At 37.6% G+C, this 12,404-nt stretch overlaps 1 protein-coding gene across 3 annotated transcripts in view; it reads left to right on the top strand.

The window, feature by feature from the left end:
* The window catches only part of UMAD1 (UBAP1-MVB12-associated (UMA) domain containing 1), a 79,461-nt gene extending 67,959 nt beyond the window's left edge, over positions 1-11,502 (top strand). For all 3 annotated transcript variants that reach the window (XM_041408476.1, XM_041408475.1, XM_041408477.1), the window contains exon 4: positions 9,753-11,502. In XM_041408476.1, coding sequence (XP_041264410.1) covers positions 9,753-10,010 — 258 coding nt within the window. In that variant the 3' untranslated portion in view covers positions 10,011-11,502. The remainder of the gene's footprint in view (positions 1-9,752) is intronic.
* The last annotated feature ends 902 nt before the right edge of the window (positions 11,503-12,404 follow it).

Below are 12,404 nucleotides of genomic sequence, written 5' to 3'. Positions count from 1 at the left end.
TTTGTTTACTATTTTCTTTTCTTTGCTTCCACAGTACTACAAATATTAAGAATGTGTTTCTACAGTTTTAATGTGATTGATAGTACTGCTAGATGAAATCTGATCTATCTTTAAAAAAAAAGTACCCTTCTTCCTTTTCATTGTGATCCTATTATTTTCCATCCATAAAGAACAAGAAGAGTCAAAGAGGCCACCTTATTTAAAAGAGGCAGACCAGTATTAGTTACTTTAAAATTAATTAATTAATTAATTAATTAGCCTTTTGCTTCTTGAAGAGTCATGACACTTTTATTCCTGAATCTGAAAAGCATGCTCAGTCGGTGCTGAGGACAACTCAGTCTCGTTGCTGTTTGTAGACTGGAGCTTTTACAAACTCTGGCTCCTGGTAACCTGTTTACTGAAGGTGGTGTTGACAAGTGTTCCAGTTACAGACTGTTTATGGAGGAAATTAAAGTCAAATACCCATCCTTCCTTTCTCTTTCTGACCCAAATCTCTATGGAGAAAGGAGGTGGAAAGTTGTATGAGAAGATACTTGCTTAATTCATTTTTTTTGGCATTAAAATATTTTAAGTTTGTAAACAGGACACACTGCTAGTCTTGCCACATGCTTGGAATTCAAGCAGTATGATAAAAACCTCAGAACATAGCATTTGGTACAGCAATTTTTATTCATGCATCTGTGTAAGAATCCTTTTAAGATCCAGGGGTTTAGTTGCTTAAAACTCTTGAAAGCACAGCTGAGGATGATGTTCCTAGGTATTGCTGGAGGAAGATTGACCTGAGTTCAGGCTAGTAATTCTTTTCTGTTCCCTCTACTTATCTTCTTTTCTGAAAACCAAATCCAAGATAATTTTCTTTTCCTTTCTTGTGGTAGAAATTGTTACCCCTCTGTCTTTTTTCTCTCATTGATATTGAGAATCTAGGGAGATATTTCATTGATGTTGCTGACTCCCTCAGTTAATCAAGGAGAGATTTCCTTTTCTTAAAAAAACCCCCAAACCAATAACAAAACAACCTTCTGATCTATACTTTTTCCCAGTTGCTCTAATTTGATGGAAAATGTATTGGCTTTATTTTTGTGTGCAACTATGTTTGCTAAGTATTTTCTTACTGTTTTTGTTTAATTGTCAAAGTTCCTTGGTTTTTTTGTTTTTTTTTTTGGTAGACAGCTCTCTTTTGCATTCAAATCCTTGGATGTTCACACACTTAGTACAGTAATGAGAGAATGCAGTATTAGCCCTCATTTCAGAGGTTCTGCTCCATGGGCATCTACCATCTCAGAGAAGCTGTCATCTGTTTCCTACCATAGCAGGTTACCCTGTTGGAGCTTCTGCAGTAGCAGGGGCTGGGAACAAGAGATAGAGAGACATGAATGCAGAGACACAGCTAGTCTAAGCTTCTGCTGTTCAGGAGATCAACTTCCCAAAAGTCTTTAGGATTTTTTTTTTTTGCTTGAAGAAGTAGAGAAAATACCACATCTTGTTGCCACTAAGTACGTCGACGAAATGTAGCTGCTAAATTAAAACAAATTATTTAAATACTGGTTTTTAATTTTTTTGTTTGTTTTAATTATGCTGTTAAAGTTTTATATTAAGTTAATGTCTTAGTATATTCTTTGGCTATGTTTAAAGTCAGCTGTCTGAATTTTGCATTGCATCATGAATGAAGGTAGCAGCAAAATAAATGTAAATGCTTTGTGCTTCTGGATGATACTGAAGTTACAAAACAAATCCATTATCAGCATTTATCAGACTTGCCTGTTCATTTTGCAATATATTGACTTGTCCTTCACTTCTGATTTGTGGTTGTGGAATGCAGTGCTGAATGTCTAGAGCTGTGTGCATTTTCAGTTACACTTCTTCTGGCTTGCACTTCACTTACTATAGCAATTTTCATTAATTTTTTAGTCTTCCAGCACACATGCTACGGAAAAAAAGGAAAAAAAAAATATGGCCTTGTTAATACCATTTCCTGGCAGTGCCAGAAGCACAATATACTAAATGTTGCTTATTATGTTGAGGTCTTTGCTATAACTAGCTTGCATAGTACTTTGAGGGAACAGATGATCTAGATAAACTGTTCCTTGTTAAACCCACACCCCTGTCTCTCTTCTAAGATAATTTTTATTACAATAATCATGTTGCAGAGGGAACTGCACCATAAAGATGGTGCCCTAAAAGTCAGGGGCCTCCAGAGAGGAATGGGGAGGCAGCAAGGAAAGGAGCCCTGCTATTGAGGGGGCATAAGTGTTGATACAGGTCTTCAATTGTCAGACCCAACAGTGGTGAAATTGGCTGGGATAGAAGGAAAGAAAAGAGCATAATTACTTTACTTAATGGTGGGAAATTAAGCCTTATAATTTTTAATCAAGCTTTAGAATTTTTTTTTATAGTTTCCCATTATAGATGCCCACTTTTGAGATGTTTTTGTTCTTTGTCTTCAAACAATTACTGAATGAAATAAATAATAGGACTTTGGAATAAAGGAATAAAAGTAGGAAGTAGAAATAAAAATATCATTATACAATTTCAGTTATATTAAATTCAATATATTTACTAAATTTATCACTGACCCCCCTCAAAATATTTCCTGTGATGTATTGTTATAGGGAATTGAGTAAAACCAGAACCTTCATCCTGTACTGTTTTGAATTTGCAAAACTGGTAACGAAGAAAATCAGGTTTTTTTTTCTAGGATGACAAAACAAGGTAGTTGGTTTAGACATTAGATTTTAAATCTTTTGTGGAACTTCAGAATACTTTTCAGGGTGGAATTATATTTTATAAGTTCTCATAAATAAATCTCACGGGCATCTCTAGTATTTATGAGGATTATTAAGAAAAATAGGTCTGCTTCTGGAAAAACCATCTTTTTTACAGAAAGTGTAAATTTTTTTTACATGAACACACTTTAACCATGGAGCATTCAGAATATCCAGAGTTCAAATGGCAACCTTGCAGTTCTCCCCTTCTACAGAGATTAACAGTTTTATGGCTGTTTGAAAGGGTAAGAATCACATCTAATTACAGAAAGTTTATTCTGCATTCACACTATAGAATTGTTCTAGTAATTACACTTTTCCAATTGCTTTAATGCCAATAAGGATTCAGAAATGTACATCAGTATTGATACTGAAAGTGTGGTTTAGCAAATATTTCCCTGCTGCTCTTTGCAGGCCAAGATACAATGTCAGAGCCTCTTTTCATTGTTTCTTTAGAATATTTTTTTTTAAGATTTCAGTGACATTAACCTGACCTTGATTCCATTCCAGTTAAGAAACAGCTGAAAACCATGCTCTAGAGGAGAAAGAAAAATACCCAAAATGTATGTAAAAATTAGTTAAAATATTCTTAAACTCTTATTTTAAAAATTTTACTCTGAATAGCAGTATTGATAAACTTGTACAGGTAGCAGGAGGTCTTTAAGAAAGACAAATTGCCGCTGCATTACAAAATAAGTTTCATAAGAAGCTTGGAAGCAAGAGCCCAAAGGAAATGGCAAAGCTGATTTCCACTGAGAACCATTCTTGCTTTTAAAAGCCTCTCCAAGGACTCAGTGTTAACCCAAACCTTTCAGCCTGTAGGTCTGCCCTCCTGCAGCCCCTGAGAGCACCAGTCCTTGGCCACTGTTACAATCCCAGACACTGCATTTCTGATAAGCAAGCAAGCAAGCAACCAGAAGAAATTTGGATACAGCAACAAGCTACTGCAAGATCTCTAGCACTTCTTACATCTAATTTAGCTCTCCAAGCTAAGAATAGTTTTTCTCTTGAGTCTCTGGAGGGGAGGGCTGATTAAAATTTTGAGTGAATCTTGAAAGAATAGCAGCTCTCATTATTCACATTTGGTTTTCTGAAACCACAGGGCATCTGTATTGTGTTTGTCCAGGTGGGTTTGTTCCTTTCTTATAGTCCTGTAAGGATGCAGGTCACATACACACTGGTGTGTTGGGGTGGTTTTGTGTTCAGGTTTTGGGTTAGGTGTTCTGTGGTACCTGAAAATTACCATGTTGTGCACTTTCCCCACCGCCAGCAAGGTTTTACTGATCCTGCTTGGACATCAGAAGGAATTTTGGACATCAGAAAGAATTTTTTCGCAGGAAGGGTTGTTAAAATTGGAATGGACTGCCCAGAATGGTGATGGAGTCACGATCCCTGGAGGTGTTGAAGGAAAGCCTGGCCGTGGCACTCAGTGCCATGGTCTGATTGACAAGGTGGTGTTTGGTGATAGGTTGGACTCAATGAACCCAGAGGTCTTTTCCAACCTCTAATTGATTCTGTGATTCTGTTCTCCCAGGTTAAATTTTGGAATGCAAACCTTGTGAGTAATTTTTCTTTCCTCCTTTGTTTATCTTTGCCATTAGCATTTTTATTTGAAAAATGAATTCTTGTCATCAGTGGAGATACTCATTCTGGAATTCCCACAAATTTTCTAAGGATGTCCAGTGAGTAGCCTAAAGCATCCAGCAAAACACATTGGAAGAACAATCCCATATGACAGTTTCCATTTCTAGATACATCAGTAACTACTGCATAGTGCTAAATAAATTCTAGATACCTTATGATTCACTATTTCCTGTTTCCATGGAGTTGCCTGAAATAAATACAATTCCACATAGCAGGTGTCTGTCATAAGTATTATATTGATGGATATTTACTAAATATTCTGGAAGACTGAAGGTACTGTTTCTTTCTTGAGGCTGTTTTTAAAAGAAAAATAGATCTGTTTCTGTAAAAAAAAAAAAAAAAACAAAAAAACCCCTCTTTTTTTACAGAAAGTGTAATTTTTTCTTAATTAATCACTTTTGATAGAAAACCTTGTTCAAGGGTTTGGATGATAATAATGCTGGCACTAATCTTTGATTCTCCTTCAGAGCACTGTAAATCCAGCTTCTGTAAAATGTGCAGTTTTTCTTCCTTATGAGACTCTTGGCAAACTATGGTTAATACAAATAACATGCAGCAAATTAGATGTTTTTAAAAACAGCTGAGAAACACCTTTTAACAAAGAGAAAAAATGAATAATTTACTTTAGAGGGTAGTTTTATACTTTGTTAGTTTCAAAATAACATGTTTTTTTCAGAGCACAATTAGTATCCGGTGGCCAGCTACTATATATATTTACATAGTGTTTCTTTTCTCCCTGTTCTTTTGGATTACAAACCAAGAATACAGAAACCGCCTTGCTTATTTGAATTAAATTTTGTTGCCATACCTTATGTAATTGTTACTAAATTTTTGCCTCCTTGGTGTATGGTGCAATGTAAATCAGTGATCTTCTAGGTCCATTCAATTAATATTTCTCCTAACAGGATTGTGTGTCATAGCATTTGGCAGTGCTTAGTTTAGCTAATGTCCAGATAATATGCTCTGAATGCATTGTACTCTGGGTAAGTAAGTTAGGCATTTCAGTAGAAACCAGTGTGACTAATGTGCAATATCAAATTCTCTAGGACTTGCAGTTCTATATATGCTGGAAAAATGCATGCATCAAGCATAAGCCATTTCATAACCTTGACCTCGGCTGCATCGCAGCGTTCTGTGCTGGTGTTTGTGCTGGAAGTGACCTCAGCACCCATGGGTGACTGATGTTCTCCAGCAGAGTGTCCAGTTCTTCATCACATTACCTGAACGCCTGCTGGGGAGGCTGGCTTCAGCAAGGCCTTTTCACTCATGTGGGCTCTCCAGCATATGGATGAAATACATCTTAGCCCGTTTAAAGTATATCTTCATGTTTTGGAAGCACAGAAACATGTCTCGTTTGATCCGATCTCGCACAGGAGGCCAACATCTAAATATCACTACAGGAATGCTCAGAAACAGCTCGGCATAGCAGAGGGTAACAGCTGCCTGTGATGACTGCTCTAGGCAGAACTGAGAAATTACTTCTTGTTACCTGAATTCTTCAGGATGGGAACTTTTAATAAAAAATTAATAAAGTAGTATAAAAAAATATGAACTCATATAAAAGGTGATTTCTTATGAATGAAAAAGTGAATGCAAAATTTTAAGATATTACTATAATTAAAAATAACTGTTTTCATGGGACAGACAATATGTGAAACTGAATAGAAAATCTAGACTCCTTTTTCATTTATGTTGTGAACTGATCTTGTCATATTAGGCCCAAGACCTTCTCATGAGGGGTTGAGTAAACTAAAACCCAAAGACCACTGGAATTAAGATAAGATCATGGCATTTGTTAAACTGTCTTGACACTTCCCTTTGTTTCTGGCTTACCAGTACTATGTTTATGTCAACCATTTTGGGCTTTCTTTCTGATACTGTTTTGACTATTCAGATAGTAGCGTAACCTCTTAAGACTATTAAGAACCTCACTGACGGTATGCAGAGATTGAGTTTGATAAAATGATGCTTTCACAGTAAAATAGTTGTAACATAATTCATCCTTCCTCACTGCAGTCTTGCTTTCAACTATGGAGTGGGACTTGGGAGTTAGCAGAGCTGTCCTTGCTCCATCACTGTCAGTATATTGTATCTGCTGTGTACAGAAAGGGTTTTAATTTCTGGGTCTGCCCATTTAGCACCATTCTAACAAGTGAAAGGTTTATGGAGGAAAAAAGATCCAAGATGCTTTGTTCTTGCTCTTTTTTCCCCCTCTTTGAAGTTAGTTTTGCCACGTGACGGTCTAATTTGCATTGTAAATTGTGTTCACCCAGCTTGGAGGACAATTATGATATAAACAGGTGTTCATAAAAGTATAACTTGCCAATCAAAATAAACATTAGATTCTAGGGATTTCTGATTATCATCTGAATGATGGGAATAGGACAGTGAGTGAGGGATCATTTTCCCCTGAAATGTGGGAGGGGAGGGAGGCAGAAAGGTCTTTGAAGATCTAGTCTAATTGATTCCTAAATGCAACCCAGTTTTTCAGCTGGGGCTTTCTGGCTTCCCTTCAAAATATGGCAATGATGAAAGACAGGCAAATACCAGCACCTCAATAAGTGATCCACAAGTTCTTTCTTTCAAGAGGGAATGTAATAAATTCATGAGGAGTAGAAATTAAGAGACGTTTTAAAGTTTACAGCAGCAACAAATTTAACGACTCACCTGAGGTGTTGTGGGACATTCTTTCAGATAAATATTTATGTAAATAAATGTTCTGTCTGTTTGGCAGTGTTCTTAGCAAGAGAATATGTCTGTACCAGAAGATGTTTATGACTTCTGTTCTAATGCATACCTTGGGCCCTGGCAAGAAGGAAGACTTCTCTCAAAATGTTAGCAATGAGCAGTCATAGAAGCTGCTCTTAAAGGGAGAGCTGATTGGAGATAACTGTGCTGATTAGAAAAGTACAAGAGGTTTTAGTGTTTTTCCTGAACTTACAGACTTCCAGTACTATTGCCCATGGTTTTTTTGCTCACAGCTTGGAAAGCTACAATAGGAGAACTATACAGGCTACCTTCCTGACTTCTCTGCTGGCTTTCCTATTTTCCCTGTTCTCTAAAGGTACCAGAATCAGTAAGGAAAGCCAAAAGAAATCTTTTCTATCAGCTGTTGTCTCTGCTGTTGCATGTAGCTTTCTGAAGAGCTGTTAACTACATCTAAAAATGTAGAACTGAGCAAAGGAAAGCCAGGGAATTAAAGACATATCTGTAAACTGTAGCTGTAGGAATTCTGTAGTAACAGCCATTACAGTAGCATGGAGAATGTTGCTCCTCTTGTGTATTGGATCGTAACCAGTAAGGTTAGTAGCTGTATGTAGCAATCACTCCTTTTAATAAACTTCTTAACCTTCAGAAATTTTACATTATTATCCTGTGACATGATAGTAAGAGATCTTGGGAAGTTTATCCTAAGCCTTAGGTTTAAAATCATTGTGAGTATGAACAGAAGCTTCCAGGTGAGGGCCCCTTTCAGTGCAGCACCACTCACTAACCCTTGTGTCCCAGCAGGCTGTGGAGGAGCACGTGTCCTCTGCCACCCAAGACAGTGCTGGCTGTGGCACAGGCTGGCGAGGCTATGTGTGTCACTGTTGACTCGTTCTTGGCAGCTTAACAGAAGGTTTAACATTGGTTTATCAGTCCTACCAGATGAAGTATTGGGCTGTGTAAGGAATGACCAGTGCTCAGGTTGTGTTCAAGGCAAAGCCAGTCCTTTCTTTGGGAAGAAGATGGAGTATCTTCTCCCTGGGCTAAATGCTCTGGGCAAAAAAACAAAGCACCCACCACCACCCCACGATCCAAACTGTTCTTCTGTCAGACAGCAATACCCTCAGGTTCTCTGGAACAACCACGATGTGTGATATTCAACTTTAGCACGGGTCAGATCTTGAGCAGCACAACACCTCTAAAACTCATGGATGCAAGCAACTTCCATATGACTAGACCCATTTCACTCTTAGGATCAAGTGAATACCAAATTAGTGTTTCAAGCTTGCAGTGCTCTTCCTTCCCTAACAGCTGTGTAAGCTTTGGAGTTTTCTGGCTGCATGTTGAATATGGGAGGTTGAAAGGAAGCAGTGTGGACTTCATCAAAGTCAGAAATTCCTGTCTGTTTTCATGGCTCTGACATGACTTGTTAAGCACTTTCGAACACGTTACTGAATATTTCTCTATGTGTACTGATACAAAGTAGAAATCCTTATAACAAACACCTAGCTCCTAGAGATCACAAAATCATGGAGTAGTTTGGGTTGGAAGGAACCTTAAAGACCATCTCCAATGCCCAACTCCCCTGCCATTGCCAGGGACACCTTCCACTAGACCAGTTTGCTCAGAGCCTGTTACCAGGAACATCATTATGGGTGCCTAATGAGAGGTATCAGTTTATATAGGATTTTTTTGCTATAAACAGTAAAAAAAATTACAATTGATTTCTAGAGGCAAAGTAAATAGTATTTTCTTTGTTCTTAAAATGGCAAAAGTGTCGGGATAAACACTTAGATCATATTGGTAGGTCAGGATCAAAGCTTGCAAGTCTATTGTGTCCAACATTATTCTCTAAATTTTGTTGAGTATTTCTGTATAGCAAGTTTTTATATTTCCTTTTTGGTTTTGGTTCTTGGGTTCTTGTTGGTGGTCTTTTTAAGTTTTAACTTTCTTTTTCTCTAAAGAACATATTTGGTACTGCATATATTTCCTTATATAATAGACACAACTTGCTAGTTGTGCAATTCTATTTCACACTGGAAAGCAACATCATTAATCCTTTGAAATAACTGGGATAGGACAGTTCTCAATCATGAAAGTCATGCTTTTCTTGGACAACTTCTGGAAAGACACAGGGGGAACAAAAGATGGAGCTTCATCAGTTTATGAAAGGAATTGTATGAAGTAATTTCCCCTAAGCAAGACTGAACATAATGGCAAAAAGTCCCACGAGCAGAGTAATGTTGGGTAGCCTGTCTGAGTTCAAGAAATGTTTGGACAACATTCTCAGGCACATGGTGTGGCTCTTGGGGTGTTCTGTGCAGGGTCAGGAGTTGGACTCAATGATCCTAATTTCCCTTCCAACTCAGCATATTCTGTGTTTGTGTGATCTCAGTAATCATTACAAAGAGTCTTATTTTTGTTCTAGCCTTAATTCTGGTGGATCTGAACAAAATAATTATATCAACATGTATTAAGAACTGCTATTTTAGATCTACATAAACTGAACTCTGAAACTCCTTTTATTTATTTGTTTGGGTTTTTTGTTTCCCTTTGTTAGTAGTTCCTTGTGGTTCTAAGTAAAAAGCCAGAGCTGCCTGATTTGTAGTGTGTAAATTTCTGTTCTTCTGTTCTCTTTAGATAAATACAGGGCAGCGGTCACAGTTGACTGTATCAAGCACAGAGATGGGAAATCAAAGGAGTCAGACTTTGGAAAGCAGCCCTTTCATGTCAGACCTCCTGAGCGATGTCCCCTTTGCCCTCGCGCCACATGTGTTAGCAGTGCAGGGCACCCACAGTGACGTTCCTGACCGACTGCTCACCTACGACATCAATGAGAATTTATCAAGATTTTGGTATGACTTCACACTTGAAAATTCAGTGCTTTGTGATCCATAATGTTCTCTCTATCTTTTCTGCCTCTGTCAAGGAACAAGTCTTAAATTGAAGATAAAGACTTACTTTAATTGACTTAATATTTTGGGGGCTTGCCGCTGATATATCAGAGGGATTATTATTCACAACTGTGATATATTTCTTAGCTTTAAGCGAACTACAACTTAGTACATTAAATATTGCATTTTTTTCCAAAGAAATCAAGCCTCAGTAGGAGACTGGCTGCTGGTATCTACTTTCAGTAGGTAGGCTGCAGACACAAACATTTCATGACTTTAAGAGGAAGTCTATGTCTCAACTGTTTTGTTATTTCAATTAGTTACAAAACACATAGATCCCGTTACACATATTAAGATCACCTCTTGATTTTGTACAGATAGAAACCAATATTAATGCTAATGCAATGCTGCTCTGCACTACTGGACAGAGAGCTTTTCAGTGAAACCAAGTTTCAAAACTCAAGAGTTAATTACAAGCCCTTAAGTAATCATTAAGACGTAATATAATTGGTTAAACTTACCAATTTCAAAGTGAAAACCAGTTGCTTCCTTCCCTTTTCCAGTAGATGGTATTTTGTCTGTCTCATTTTGTGCCTGCCTGGAGAAGTTGTCCCCGCCTGCCTGTTGGCTGCTGTTTGTTCTCATTACCACATGTGTTCCTGATTTATATACAGATCAGCTTTTCCATTTTAACCTCTTTGCCCCCTGAAGAAGGAAATCTCAGGACACGTACTTTTAATGGTCACACCCTTCTTTTTTTAATTTGTGTGCCAGAGGTACAGATGGCAATGTTTAGCAACAGGAAAACATTACATTGTTTCTTATCCAACTAAATTAAACTTCTAAATGCCTGAGCACACATTCTCACAGACCACTGTGTCCCCACTCACAAGCTTTGAGCATGTTTTTACCAGCTCAGACCAGAGCTGCTGTTCCACCAGCAACAGCTCTCTGATGTCACATCACAATTTGTGATGAATGTGTAACCTGTGGCACACACTTGTTTTCTCACTTGGGGTACAATATATAGATTGTGCTAAATGTTGGTGGATATTTTCCTGTATTTTTTATGCTCTTACACTCTTGTGGTAGCTTAAAGTACAAATGTTTTCAGACTTGGATCTTCTTACAGTATTTGAGATAAATACTGTGAAATGATGAAGAAATTACATTGTGAATATGTCTTAGGTTGTTAAATATTCATGGTTTAGAATTTTTTAAATGTGCATATTTTATATTTTTAACAGCTATGTTCTTAAATGTTTTGAAGGTATTGTTTCAAGGGGAGTATCTGTGCTGCACTCAAATAAAAAAGCCAAGTAATAATGAGTTATTTTTTATATGTGAGAGTTATTATGTAGTTTCACCTGTATTGTTTACTACAGCTCTGACCATTCAGCTTTCATGAGGAACTTGAACTTGGAAATTCAATTTGAAAATCTTTTCAGTGTAATTTAAAAATTAGTGTCCTTCTAATAAAATATATTGCACTCTCATCTGATGGATTCTGTGTGCTGTGTTGGTGATTGCAGTGGTTTAGGTGGCATCCATGACAGTGCTTGGAGAATAGTGTGGCTGGGAGCTGGGGAGTACTCAGGTACTCAGGCCTCATAGAAGGAAGAATTAATTTTATTAAGTTGTTCAGAACTGTTTTGTTTTCCGAGTTTTTTAGTTAACGCATACCCAAAGCACTAAAATAATTTTAATTATTATTTTATATCCAGCAGTTAAAAAATTAATCATTCTACAAATAGCATGTTTCCATTCAAGCTGTCCATTTTTAATCTGAAATGTTTCTGCAGCTCAGCTGGTCTCGAAGCAGAGCTGTAAAGCACTGTTGAAGACCAAACAAACTCACAATACTGGTTCTTTATTTGCTAGCTGGCTTGGTATGTAATTTTTTGCAATAATTTTTTGCCTAAAGTTAGACAATTTATCTAAAATAATTACATCTTGTCAGATTTGAGCTCTGTTGCACTCACAGGTGTCCTTTCAAAAGGAAAGGAGCAGCAAAGGAGAGTAGGGGGGAGATTGTATTCACCATGACGAGAAACGTGGACAGTAGGTTTAAACATTTGGTCTTCATCCTTAATTGTCTCCTGTAAAGAGTAAAATTGACACCCAGCAAAGTCCCACTAATGAGCAAGGGTACTGGGAATGTGTCTCCTGACTGCCCACCCTTTAGCAGAACCTGGGGCTCAAACCTCTCCCTTGCTTGAGAACATCCCTAAAATTGGATTGATGCCTTATGGCACGTGTTCAAAGGCAAATCAAAGGCTGCATCCAAAGCAGCCTGGCAGAAGGCTGACTGGGAGATGGTCCCTACAGACAACTCCCCGCTGGTGACAAAGTCAGAGATGGAGCCAGACAATGTTGTGTCCAGCAGGTCAGTCAAGGT

Source organism: Onychostruthus taczanowskii, unplaced genomic scaffold (genome assembly GCF_017590055.1).
Source record: "Onychostruthus taczanowskii isolate IOZ18803 unplaced genomic scaffold, ASM1759005v1 scaffold3, whole genome shotgun sequence".
Classification (NCBI taxonomy): Eukaryota; Metazoa; Chordata; class Aves; order Passeriformes; family Passeridae; genus Onychostruthus; species Onychostruthus taczanowskii.
This window is presented reverse-complemented; position numbering and strand designations above follow the sequence as displayed.